The following is a 13623-nucleotide window of genomic DNA, read 5'->3' as shown; positions in this document are numbered from 1 at the left end:
ATCTGGGAACTCATAAAAGCTTAGAAGTAGAAAATCTAATGATCACTACTGGTGCTGAAATCTGATACGTGGTAGCTAGCACATGGTGCAAATCATCAACAAAAGAAATTGGCCCATGTATGTAGTTGAGCAGTTTCTGCCAAAGGCCACTAGACTGGACCAGGCCTAGGGGCTGTTCGGAGAAGCCTAGAGAAAGAATGAATCAAGCCGGCTGGTCATCACCTGTACTAGGCCTTACTATGGCTGGAGTGGTCTGTTGGACTGGCCATTTTAGTTGGGCTATTTCCTCGTAAACTTCTTTATACGGGATCAGTGACTCTACAATTAAATTTTGGGCAGCCCATAGAAAAAAGATTGTCAGATTTATTTGCTGGACAGTTTAGGGTGCAGACAATTTTCTCTTAGGTTTCCAGCTAGTAATACTAGAAGTTATATGGGTTATTGTGTTTTTCTAAAATAATGCGATTTTTAAAATTATCATTAAATTTGTGATTGATTATTATTAAATTTTAATAAAATGAAGATTTTAAGTCACATTATTTTTGAAGGGACAAAAGAAATTTTTAGAATTACTAATTCCGGGCAGCCAGTTGTAGCAAATTCAAGTCCCTTTATAAGTAATAACTTACTAATGCAAAAAAGAGAGAAATCCATTTTCAATTTTTTTTTCAATGGCAATAACATTTTGATGAATAAATAGATTAAATAAGTTTGTCATGATCTCAAGATCTATAGCTCTATATTTATTTAATATTTGTTCAATATGGTTTCAGAATATGAGGTCAATATAACGGCTATACTGGCTTTAAAACCTTTTTTGTCATAGATTTTGAAGAATTACATGAATTATGAGAAAAAAAAAGAAAAAAAAAATCATCTCAAACTAGCATGGAGAACTAGATTATGATATTTCAAAATTATAGCCTTAAATTAATATTACACTTTAACGACACGCAATTCGACTCCGCAAGTGCTTTCCTCAACGCCACATCAATGAGGCACTACAAAATAACTTGTCACGATGAAATGATCATATCCTTCATAACCCACATTATCATTATTTTAAACCTTTTCGTAACATATTCTAAGGTGTGTTATTAAAGAAGCTTGTAAGCTCTGTAGATGATTGATAAATTAAGTACCATACATTCGGCACTCGGCATTGCAACAGATATCTCAAAATAATTGTAAAATACTTACATTAAAATATCATAAATTCACATTATATTTCAAAATTTTTTTTTTTTAAAAAAAATAAGAAATATGAATTGCTCAAGATTTACGAGATGAAAGAGTGGTGAACACAATTGTCTTTGTAAATCATGCATTGTTTCCTTCTGCAGAATTTGTATGCGATGCTTGTGGATGTAATCATTATAATTCAAAATATTCGGCTACCATTATAAAGGAGGGGAGAGAGAGATCAAAAGCTTTATAGAAGAGTGTCAAAATAGAATAAAATGTGCTGGCTCTGCTTATTGTTCAAGAAAGAAGCCAACATATTCAGACAAAATAACATAAACCAGACATCAAATAATGCTTGTGTCCATTTCCAGCATGATATGGAGACAACAAAATTACTGGAAAGCACAAGCAAGACTGGAGGTCCAATTCAAAGCAAGCAGACAACCTAACTTACTGGGAAAGGCAAAGCTATTATTAATATCCAAACAACAATCTGAAACTTACCAACCAGCACTTTTGCCAGTTCTAATCATCGATCACAGCTTATTGCCGTACCAGAAGACACCTTTGCTCTGGCCATCTTCATCTGGTTCAACATAAATGCATTCCTTGGCCTCCCTATACATTGCCTTATAAAACGGCGTCCCATCAAACTGATAGTAATCTCCCAAAATTGGCTTTATCGCCTTTGTAGCTTCCATTGCATGATAATGAGGCATCGTCGAGAACAAATGATGTGCCACATGAGTATCTGTGATGTTGTGGAAAACCTTATTCAAGATTCCATAATCTCTATCAACAGTCGCCAACGCTCCTCTCAACCAGTCCCACTCAGAGGAATCATAATGGGGCAATGAGGCGTGAGTGTGCTGCAAAAACGTGATCAACACCAAAAACGCATTCACTACCAACAAAGGTCCACCGTAAACACACAGAACCCAAGTAAGCCCTTTTGCAATGGCAAGACGGTAAAGCCCATAGAAGACAGCAAGAACACCAACATCAGAAATGTAGATCTGGAGCCGTTGACGATCGGAGTAGATAGGCCCATGAGGGTCATAGTGGCATGCAAACCGATCATAGGGCCTGCCTGAAACGTTAAATGCTAGGTACAGAGGCCAGCCTAAAGTGAGTGTGACAGCAAGTGTCAGGACTCGGCCTGGTGGATTGTTAAGGTATTTGGAGTACCATGCGATGCTGGATTTTTTCTTGGGGACAAAGACTTCATCCCGCTCAAGGGAACCTGTATTAGAATGATGGCGGCCATGGCTATACTTCCAGGAGAAATAAGGTACCAGAAGAAAGGAGTGGAGGATTAGGCCAACAATGTCATCAAGCCATTGGTAGTCACTGAAGGCATGGTGGCCACACTCATGAGCTATGACCCAAACGCCAGTTAGGACACAACCTTGGACAAACCCATAAATTGGCCAAGCCAGGTAAGTGAGAGGTTGAGGAAGGTAGTGGAAATAATTCGTAGCAGCATAATAGAAGAGAGAAGCTATAATGAGGTCATATACGACATAGGAGAAAGAGTGGAGTACAGATCGCTGAAAGCAATGAGGTGGGATAGCTTTCTTGATCTGGCTGAGAGTGAATGGGGGCTTTGAGTGCGGAACTCGCTTCAGACTGTCAGATTCAGACTTCTTTGAAGTCGGGGGAACAGCCATTCGGCCACCGGCACCCATTGTTCTCACACCTGTACAAAAGAGTGAAATAGTGAGTATTATGTGATTATTTCAGACAGTATTCTGAGGAACCTCAAGAAAGAAAACCAGATTCCCGTAAGTTATCCAAGTTCAAAGGGCTATTCTAAGAGGTGCTCAGCTCAATAATTTTATTGGAAAATTCTGTTATTATAAAGATGAATAAGAATAAGAACCAGAATAATAACGAAGGCTTCTGCAATGCTTTTATGGTTGAAAACCACCTCTACTCACTATAACCAAACCATAAGGACAACTTGCTCCACTACTTGGAGTACCAATTACATCAGATACATGATCATATTCCCCTTGACCTTAAGGATGGACCCCGACCCGATCGGTCAAAAATTCCCCCCACATTCTGACCCGATATTAGTCAGTAGACAAAATTTTCTTCTGAGCTAAGCCAACGATAACAATTTCAGTGGGAAGTCAGATGTAAAGGTTAGAAGCAAGATTGGCAAGGAAAACAACACCCTACACATGGCCAACAACGAGACCACTGCCTCGATCAACAACTGCAAAAAATTTCAAATCCAAACATATGCTGACTATTTATAGAAAGACCCTAATCGAAACTTAAATGGTTAAGGAAACAAGATATAGAAAATCAAGGCAATCCAGATCAAATCATCTCAGTCAAGAGTTGTTAGTCAAAACCCTAAGTAAGGTTGAGCGATGTTTAGAATTAGATTAAGTTCTAAATCAACGTACCTTGACTCAGGTAATTAGATTCAAGCAAAGTCCTGAAATATTTTTCCAGAGCATTGAGGCAAGTGAATTGCGTAGTTCAATGTTACATGAATTTAAATGCAAAATGCATTGCTTAGTTCAAGAAAAATGTTTTAAGTTTAAATACAAACGTTAGAATTGTTTTAAGATTTATTGTGCTCGATAAGTACATGCATAATTTAGTAAGGAGATAAGAAAAAGGAAAAAAAAAAAGTGCATGTACACGAGATAAGAAAAAGAGAAACAATTTTGAGAAGGTAGATCCTTAAGGACCTTAACTGATGATAAAAAGAGAGCATATTGTGCAGTTTTATAATCAACTTTGTTCCGAACAATACAGTTGGCGGACAAAGTTAGATAGGCTTCCCTTCAATTCTATTGGTGTTGAAGAGGTTACCCGGATGGAAAGAGCCCTTGAGAAGTGTGAAGTTCTTGAGGTCGCAGAAGCTCTAAATGATTATAAGGCCCCAGGCCCTAATGGTTTTTCCAGAGTTGTTAAGAGGTCATTAAAAGGATATGATTAATTTTTTTCAGGAACTTAATCTTCGACGAAAGTTTGAAAGGAGTCTCAATGCAACTTTATTTCCCTTATCCCTAAGAAAGTTGGGATGTGGAGATTAAGTACTATTGTCCTATTAGTCTTGTGGGTGGTGTTTGCAAGATCATCTCTAAAGTCCTAGCCAACGTGCTGAAAACGGTGTTAGAGAAAGTTATTTCCAGGTCTCATAATGTGTTCATTAGAGGGAAACAAATTTTAGTTTATGTTCTTGTAGCTAATGAATGTCTTGATAGGCGAATTAGACTAAGGAAACCAAATATGCACCAAATATGATAGCTTGAGAAGAAGTTGGAGTTCTAAGGAGGTTATTGGGCCCTTCGGGGGTGGGGGTGTGGTTACATTAGGAGGAAGTGAGAGGTCTTTTCTAGATTTATCATATATGAAATGGGAGATGGGTCAAAGATCAATTTTTGGCATGGCTTATGGTGTGAGGATTCTCCATTGAAGGTTTCTTTTCCAAATTTGTAGCATAGCCCGACGTTAGAAGGATTTGATAGAAGATCATATGTAGTTTTTTTGACGGAAATCTTCAGTGGAATATTTCATTTACCATACCAGTGCATGATTGGGAGGAAAGACTTTTTATTTTTTATTTTATGAAGACGAACCCTTCCAAAGCAGGGCTACTTTATGTACCCACCCCTGCTAAGTAAACTTCAGAGCTATGCAAAGCATCCCCTCCACACAGAGCTAGTCCCAATGAATTGTTTGCATCCAAGGGGATTTGAACCTTAAATCTAATGAAAATGCCATAAAGACGAAAACCCTTACCACTTGAGCCAACTCCTTGGGGTTAATTGAAAGGTAGACTTGGTCACTTCGTCCATTGATTTTTTGTACTCTCTCAGGTTGAGACGAGGTGACAAGGATAGAATATGTTCGGTCACTTCTGAAAGGTGAAAGTTTGAGGTCAGATCTTTCTATTAGACGCTTTGCACTCTCACTGGCTCCCCATTTCCTTCGAGGAGAATTTGGAGAACTCAAGCTCCTTTGAGAGTGGTGTTATTCGTGTGGACAACAACGTTAGGAAATTTTTTGACATTGGATAACTTGACAGAAACGCTATAGTTGTGGATTGGCGTTGAATGTGTAAGAGGAACGGAGAGACCATAGATCACCTTCTTCACCACTATGAAATGGCTAGAGATTTGTGGGTAGTTTTTGGTGTATAATGGGTTCTGCCTAAAAGGGGAGTGGAGTTGTTCGTTAGTTGGAGAGGTCAATTGAGAAGTGATTGCGGGTAAGAAGCTTGGAGGATAACTCCTCTATATTTAATGTGGTGCATTTGAAAAGAGTGGAATGGGAGGAGCAATGAAGATTGTGAGAGATCAGTGTTAAGAGTTCAAAGCCATTATATTCAAATCTCTTTATGTTTGGATATTGAAGTTTAGAAGATGGAGTGCAACCATTTTCTGTGGTCCATCACCTAGATGCTTCTATTCTGTGTGCATCTCTAGTTATTCAAATAGATACATTCCTAAAGAACTCCTTTTGTGGTCACAAGTTGAGTTAGGGTCCTTAACGATCACACAAACCTTCGCATAAAGGGCGAAATAGTATGCTAGACCATTAGAGCTAGTGAGAAAACTACCGAAAAGACAAACAAATTTGAAAGCCAAATTCTCTACTGTTTTAGTTTCATGTTCAACTACTTAGCAGAAAGAAGTTATTCTCAAATATTTTTCCTACACATTTATCTTCTAGAAAATTTTATTTTTTCTCTTAGATGTGTTTATTTATTAGTTTTCTCAAACCCATTTTTCTCTAGTGAGAATTAAAGACTGAATTAGAATAAGTGAAATGTCGGGCACAAAAGATTATATTATATATATATATATTTCTCCTAAACAAGAATTTTGGAAATTTGAAATTTAGGAATTACTTGTCAAACTATTTCACTATATATATATATATATATATATATATATATATATATATATATTGGACGCTATGACTTGCTTTCGCATATCATCTTTATCCTACACATCTGAGAGTAGTAGATCACGACCTTAGTCCCATTTTGGTATTGGAGTGTAACAACAACTACATCAGCAGAAGCCTTACAAAACACCACAAACTGAGTGGACAACACACTTGAAACTCAAATTTTGAATTGATTCGAGTAGATTCTTGGTTATTCATCTTTATTTTTTCGTAATTGAAGAAGAGGGGGGGTAAGGCTTGGTTGACTTGGCCACAAATATCGGATATATTCGAAAAACTTCATGATATTCCCTTCATGTAAAGGAAAGGAAAGAAAAAGGGGAAATTAAACAATTAAACAAGGAAAAAGTTCAAATATGTGAATACAGTTAAATGGGATTGGACCAAGAAAAAAGTAACCAATGGAGAAGAAAAGGCACAAAGGAAAGTAAGAATACTAACTATCAGTGGCTAGTGGGGTTCGACTCACTTCCACAAAAAGCGAGGTGAATTATTAGCTCCAAAAGCAAAAGGCAGCTCAAATTTCCAATGGGTCCACTTAACGACTAAAGGAGTGATTGTATCATCACCAAAGGAATAAAAGAGTCATTGTCTCCCAACATTGGCACATACCGCCGCGACAAACGTTAATTTAACGGACACAAAATCCTCCGTCAAATATATTGTAGTGAACATGCCAGCCAAAAATAAGAAATATTGTAAGAACTGAAATACAATAGAACCTTTTTCACCCTCCAAAACTAAAATCCTAGTGTTCTCTAGGAAGTCGACACCGCTAATTTTGATCATTTTTATGAGCCATTCACGGATTTGGTATGGGTTTAGATCAACTCAGGTTTTATATTCTAGTAAATTGATCTCCCTAAATCATTCACGCGTGACACGCAACTTAGGCTTCTAGGTCCGCGTAACCCCCGTTGATAATTATATATTATATTAAGTATTAACGACTAAGAGGGCCCAAGGTACAGTAATCTACAGAGAAAAAGTAGTTTAAAGTTTAGATTTTCGGCGCCACTGCTCCTACCACAAAATGGGATAGGTGTCACAAGTCCCTTACGGCAGGGCAACACGAGAAACCAATTATGAATTTCTATCCACGAGGGCTCATTTCTTGAAAAGATCGAGATTTTTATTGGTTATTAATAGCCATAACTCTATTACTACTAAGCAATATAGTTAGTTTTGATCTAAAGAGGGACCATTTCGTGGAGAATCATTTAATTCTTTCCCAGAACCCTTTCAAAAAAAAATAAAATAAAATAAAAATCCTAACAAGTCACCACCACATTTACTACAACGATTTTTTACCAAAATAATTACGATTTATAATACATATATTAAAATAATAATTTCTAATATAAAATGATAATCACATATACTAATATACAAATACAACATAAAAGGGCATAATTATATATAACCGAATGCATCAATATAAATTTGACGAATAAAATAGGTGGTCTTTTAAAGTTTGCATCTCATTAATACGTTGAGTTAATTTAGGAATCATTTGTGTAAACGCTGTAGAAAACAATTCATTAAAGAAATCAGCCCGAGCAAGTTGCTCGGGCAGGTCCCTATCACAGCCCCTACTTTTTTTGGCCCCTCCGCTGTGGACGGAGAATTATAATCTAACGGGATCCAATTGCCTTGCTCACAGCTAACTTTCAGAATTAATGTCAAAAAAAAAAAAAAAAAAAGAATAAAAAAAGCTAACTTTCAAAATAGATTTCTAATTTTCCAAGTATTGTGAATACGAACAAATAGACCCACCAAATGATCCTGAACAAACAAACTATTTTAAGCATAAGCATTCACCCTGACGGCCTGACCTTCACGTGGCCACCTTTACCAACTTTCTTATTTTGTCGGATACAAAACAATTATGCGGTATAAAAATATATATATATATTTTTTTAAAAAAAGTGTTTTAATGGAATATTTAAAATGGCCAGATACAATAGATTACAGTTCACAAATTGAAAGCAATTGTTCGTCCTCCCACCAGCGTTCAGAGAATCGCACATATATCAGATTTTTCGGATTTTTTTTTATGGTACGCAAAAAATAATTTTTTTTTTTTTTCAGCAGCAACTATCTAGTATCTAAGACTGAACTGAATCTACAGAAAATTTTCATCATTTATCAACTGCAACAGTTCAGATCAAACGCTGCGTTTTTATTGTTAAACTTGTGGTTGGTAGAACTGAAAGGTCAGCCGAAAAGCTTGGCGGGCGTGACGGCGTCTTAGCAACGACTCAAGGTCGGTGTTCAATCAAAATAATAGTATTTTAATACCCAATAACAGAACAATATGTGTTTCATGCGTTCCAAAAAAAATATATTAACCACCATGATTCATGAAAGCAGAAACTAAGATACAGATTGATAAAGCAATGTGCTCGACGAGTAAGAAATTTAAAAATAAATAAATTTTAATTTTTTTTTTAAAAAAAGCATATACGAATCTTAGAAAGGAAAAAAAAAACAGATTTTGCAACAAGATTAACAACTAAAATTAAATCTATAGGCATAACAGACAGGAAACTCAAAAACAGTTGGAGATCCTAAAAGATGAGATTTAGATCTAATGCATGAAAGTTCAAACCCTTATAAACAAAGAAAAAATAAATGATCTTTGCTCATCGTATTAATGCATGCATTCTGTGATTGTGCTCAAAATCAGAGCTGAAAATAAAAAGACTGAAAGGCAAAAATCTCAAACTTTGAGAAGATTTAGGGACAAAACCGATAATTTATATTTAGATCTACACAAGTTAAAACCCGGAAAGGAACATTTCCGGCTTTGATTTGCATAAAATCTTCACATTCAATAATCACAAAGCGCAAAATGTGAGCACAAAGTCGAACTTCCACGAACCGAACCAAAGAGTAACAATTGCACAAAGGAATTACCTGGAAATAGAGAAGCTCTCGACCTTCACCGAATCTCTCTTTCCCTCTCCCCCTCCCTCTCTCTCTCTCTCTCTGTTTTTGTGTTTGACGGAGACACTGGCCGATGATGAATAGCCGGCCTCTCCCTTGGCGTTCCACAAGGCCGGTATTTAAGCTTTCCTTTCCCCCCTCAAGCCTCTCTCTCTCTTTCTGTATATGGGCTCCACTTTTGTACGTCTAGTATTCCCAGCATAGTCTGCCTACGTGGCATTCTGACAGTGGCCTGATTGGACTGCTTCCCGTGACCTAATCAATGGTTGGCCTCGGGCAGCTGACTGATGCTGATTGAATATGAACCGTACGTTTTGAAAAATATCTGGGGTGCGTCATGTGAGGGGAAGATTGCCTGATCTTTTTACTGAGAATCTTTTTCATAACATGGGATCTTCTGATAACTGATAAGGATTGAGATGAATTTCTAGTAATTTGGGAAAATTTATATAGAATTCATCTGTTTAATAATAAATTTATTAATATTATTTATTTAAATTATTAGTAATTTGAGCAACTATCCGCAATCTTGTCGTCTTATTTCCAACTTTCCTCAGGAAAATAAAATAAAATTGAATAACCGCTCAAACGAGGGATGTGTGAGTTGGAGTACAGTGCAAGTGGGTTAATGCTATTAAAATAAAAATAAAAAATGATTTACATTTATTTTTCTTTTGATTTACAATGCTTACCAAACAACGCCAACGACAAAAATATGTGAAGGCGGGTAACTGGATGGGTAATGGCCGCCACTCCCTCGTGCCTTTTTCTTTTCCTTTCTCTTCTTTTGTTGGTTAGGCTATGTTTATGTATGATTAAATATTGGAATATGAATATTTTAATCATCATTGTTTACTTTTAAATGAGAGGCTCAAAAAAATTTGGAATTTTGTGAAGGAGTGTTTGTTAAGTAGTGTTGTGGAATATTTGTTTGAATAGTATTAAAATGTAATTGATATAATATAAAATTTGAGAATGTTTTATAGAAAAGTGAAAGAATTTTGTTTTGTAGTGGGTTTTTTTTTTTATTTGAATAATAATAAAAAACAATTGATGTGATATAAAAAATGTAAAAGTTTGAATATTTTTTATTTGATGGGCAAAAAGGCAATTATGGGTAATTGGCAATGGCTTGTCAAACAGACCCGTTACTTTTATGAGTAATGATTCAACACTATCCAAATATACAACTTTTCACCACCTTGCCTATGTAGCAAGATGGTCTCTCACCTTAATTTATTTTTAAAAAATAAAAAAACTCAAAAAGTAATAGGGGACTACTTTGCCACATAGACAAGGCGGTGAAAAATTGTATATTTGAGCGGTGGTGAATCATTACTCTATCTTTATATATATATATATATATATATATATATATATATATATATAGTAATGATTCATTACCACATTTTTATATAACTTTTCACCAATTTGTCTATACACACACACACACATATATATATAGGTGGTCTCCTACCACTTTTTGAGTTTTAAAAAAAAACTGCAATTATATATTGCATACAAGATTAAAAAATTTACTGGTAGATAATCTTTAGGATGTCATGGCTTTACGTACGTGCTTTTTAATTTCAAGAAATGCTGTAAGTATTTTTAAATGTTTACTTCTTGATATGGCAGTGAAATTCACGGTTGATATATTACGGATTAATATGTATATATTATATTAATGGTGTTTTTAACTATCACATTAACGAGCAGGCATTTGGAAGTACATATGGTATTTCTCTTTGATTTTTTGTTATGTGACTATATATATATTGATTCAATTATTTTTGTGACGCATAATATGATGGATTAGAGCTAACAACCATTCACAATCATGATCTTTTTTTATTTTTATTTTGTTTTATTATATTTCTATTCAAATTAGGAATTGTCAACAAATATGAAGATTGTAATGTAGAAGGCGCCTAGCTCAAGAAAACATCTATCTATTTATAGATGATGCCCAAAGAGATAAGAAGTCTTTATGTTCCCAATAGAGAAGGCGCATGCTTGAGGAGTCTTATACCATGAGTAGTCTTCAAGCAATGGTGTTCACTTGTTGACTATGTTCACTTGTTAGCCACTTATTATTTGTAAAATATGGTATAAGACTCCTGAAGGCAATGCATTTTTCAATACTTTAAGTAAAATAGACTTATTTCCTCCTTGGGCTTCATATGCGAATAAATTGATATCTTATTGTGTTGAACACCTTCTATGAATAGTCTTCATATTTATTTACAATTCCTAACTTGAATATAAATATAATAAATGTGGATAGTTCATGATATCTTTACTCATCCGTCATATTTTGCATCATTTTGTTTATGAAAACCGCATGGTACGGTTTTCCCCCCTTATAAATATGTTCTTTTTAATAATTTTTTACTATATTATTATATTTTATGTTTTGCATATTTATTTTGCTTGTATATTTAAAACATATTTTCAATCATCTGAGAGTGTACTTAGGTTTTGATTGTAAGAATTTGTTTTAATTTTTTAATTATATGTTTGACATTTAAATAATAATATATAAATATGATCCCACTAGGGTTTTGGTTTTGGTTTTAAAAATTTCATGTCATGCCTGTAAAGTGACGCTGGATCCATAGAGGATCATAAAACAAGCACCATAAGGTCAATTTTTTCTTTATTTATTTTTTCCTCAAGATTTTTCTAATTTCACATAAAATTCCGGAAGAGAAAAGACTACTATATGTAAATATTATAATAACACCCATTAACTTTACCTTTTGTGCCTCGTTCTTGGATGTTTTCCCTTTTTGACATAACACTAAAAATGACCATCAAATATTGTTCCTATCATATTAAAGTGTGAGCAATTGAAAGTATGCGAGGCCTTACATATATTTTATTTTTAATCAAGGTATCTCAATTCACTTGTAGTCGAACAGCATTTTAGGATGTTTAGCTCACACACAGTGGTAGAACGTTACAAGCATAGAGGCTCAGTCAAGATCTCCAGACTAATATTCCGCTCAATGTTCAACGCCACTTCAAGCATTGGGCCTTGAATCACGGACTATGCCAGGATGGCTTGTCCTAAGAAAAATGTAGCACCGAAGAGTCTTGAACTTATGTGAGTTTCATTCTTAAACATCATCTAAATCATGTGAAGCCTATGCTGCCCTCTTGGTAGTTAGGTTAGCTGCTTCCTTAGGTTGCTCATATCTGGGCATTGAAGGTAATTATCTGCTTGCTATCCTTGCCATTAAAGAGCTGCACCTCTTTTCAGGTTGGAATTTTGCGCTAGTTATTTATGACATCTGGTTACAGTTGCTTTCTATTCTTGATTGGAAAGTCTTGAAAACTTCTAGATATGTTAATATTGGTGCACATCATGTAGCTAAATGGACCGCTTCTCGCTTTATGTATGAAAGCATTTTCACTTTGTTTCATTTTCTTTCAGAGCAATAAATACCTTCCATTGTAATCTCATTTTTCCCATTGTCCTAGTTTTAGTAGAGGAAAAAAAAAATGTCAAATGCAGTGGTTGTGCTTATTAAATATTATGGTAGGTATTTGATGAGTGATAAGAAGTCTTTATGTTCCGTTAGAGAAGGCACATGCTTCAAGAGTCTTAATTATACCATGAGTAGTCTTCAAAGTATTGGTCGTGTTATAATTAAATAATTAATTATAACACGGCTAATGCTTGAAGACTACTCATGGTATAAGACTCCTGAAGCATTTGTCATTCTCTTGCAATGTATCTTTCACTATTTAAGTAAAATATACTTATTTCGTCTTTGGGCTAGCTTCATCTGTGAATAAATGGATATCATGTCGTGTTGGACACCTTCTATGAATAATCTTCATATTTATTGACAATTCCTAACTTGAATATAAATAAAATAAATGTGGATAGTTGTTATCTTTACTGATCCGTCATATTTTGCATCATTTTGTTTATGAAAACGGCATGGTTTTCTCCATTTATAAGTATATTCTTTTAATAATTTTTTACTATATTATTATATTTTTTTTGTTTTTTATTTTTCGCATATTGAGCAATGCAAGGCCAATTTATTTTGCTTGCATATTTAAAACATATTTTCACTCATCTTAGAGTGTAAGTTTTGTTTTTAAGAATTAGCTTTAATATAATTTTATGGTTGACATTTAAATCATAATATATAAATATGATCCCGGCCACTAGGGGTTTTGGTTTTGTTTACCAAAATTTCACGTCATGCATGTAAAGTGACGCTGGATCCACGAGGATCATATCATATCATAAAACAACTACACAAGCTAGCACCATAAGTAAATATTATAATTACACCCCTTAACTTTACCTTTTCTCTCTCGTTCTAATTGGATGTTTTCACTTTTTGACCTAACACTGAAAATGATCATTAAATATTTTTACTATCATATATATTAAAGAGTGGGCAATTGAAAATATGCGAGGCCTTTCACATTTGTTAAACTGTTATTTGAGTTTCATTATTCTTAAACATCATCTAAATCATGTGAATAATTAACCCCATGCTGCCCTCTTGGCAATCAGGTTAG

General features: G+C 34.7%; 1 protein-coding gene across 1 annotated transcript; it reads right to left on the bottom strand.

Annotated features, from left to right (window-relative positions):
• Positions 1–1413: 1413 nt before the first annotated feature.
• On the bottom strand, positions 1414–9229 carry LOC133872555 (delta(12)-fatty-acid desaturase FAD2). Its single transcript, XM_062310116.1, has 2 exons — positions 9046–9229; positions 1414–2884 (listed from the first exon to the last, which is right to left on the bottom strand). The coding sequence occupies exon 2, from the start codon at positions 2871–2873 to the stop codon at positions 1722–1724; it is 1152 nt and encodes a 383-aa protein (XP_062166100.1). The 5' UTR covers positions 2874–2884; positions 9046–9229; the 3' UTR covers positions 1414–1721.
• Between the last annotated feature and the right edge of the window lie 4394 nt (positions 9230–13623).

This window comes from Alnus glutinosa, chromosome 7, assembly GCF_958979055.1.
Source record: "Alnus glutinosa chromosome 7, dhAlnGlut1.1, whole genome shotgun sequence".
Taxonomy (NCBI): Eukaryota; Viridiplantae; Streptophyta; class Magnoliopsida; order Fagales; family Betulaceae; genus Alnus; species Alnus glutinosa.
The sequence above is the reverse complement of the archived record's forward strand: the minus strand, read 5'-3'. Positions and strand labels throughout refer to the sequence as shown.

What these genes read in the sequence shown, in the direction of transcription:
- LOC133872555 (XM_062310116.1), bottom strand. Translation starts at nt 2,873, where the DNA reads ATGGGTGCCGGTGGCCGAATGGCTGTTCCCCCGACTTCAAAGAAGTCT.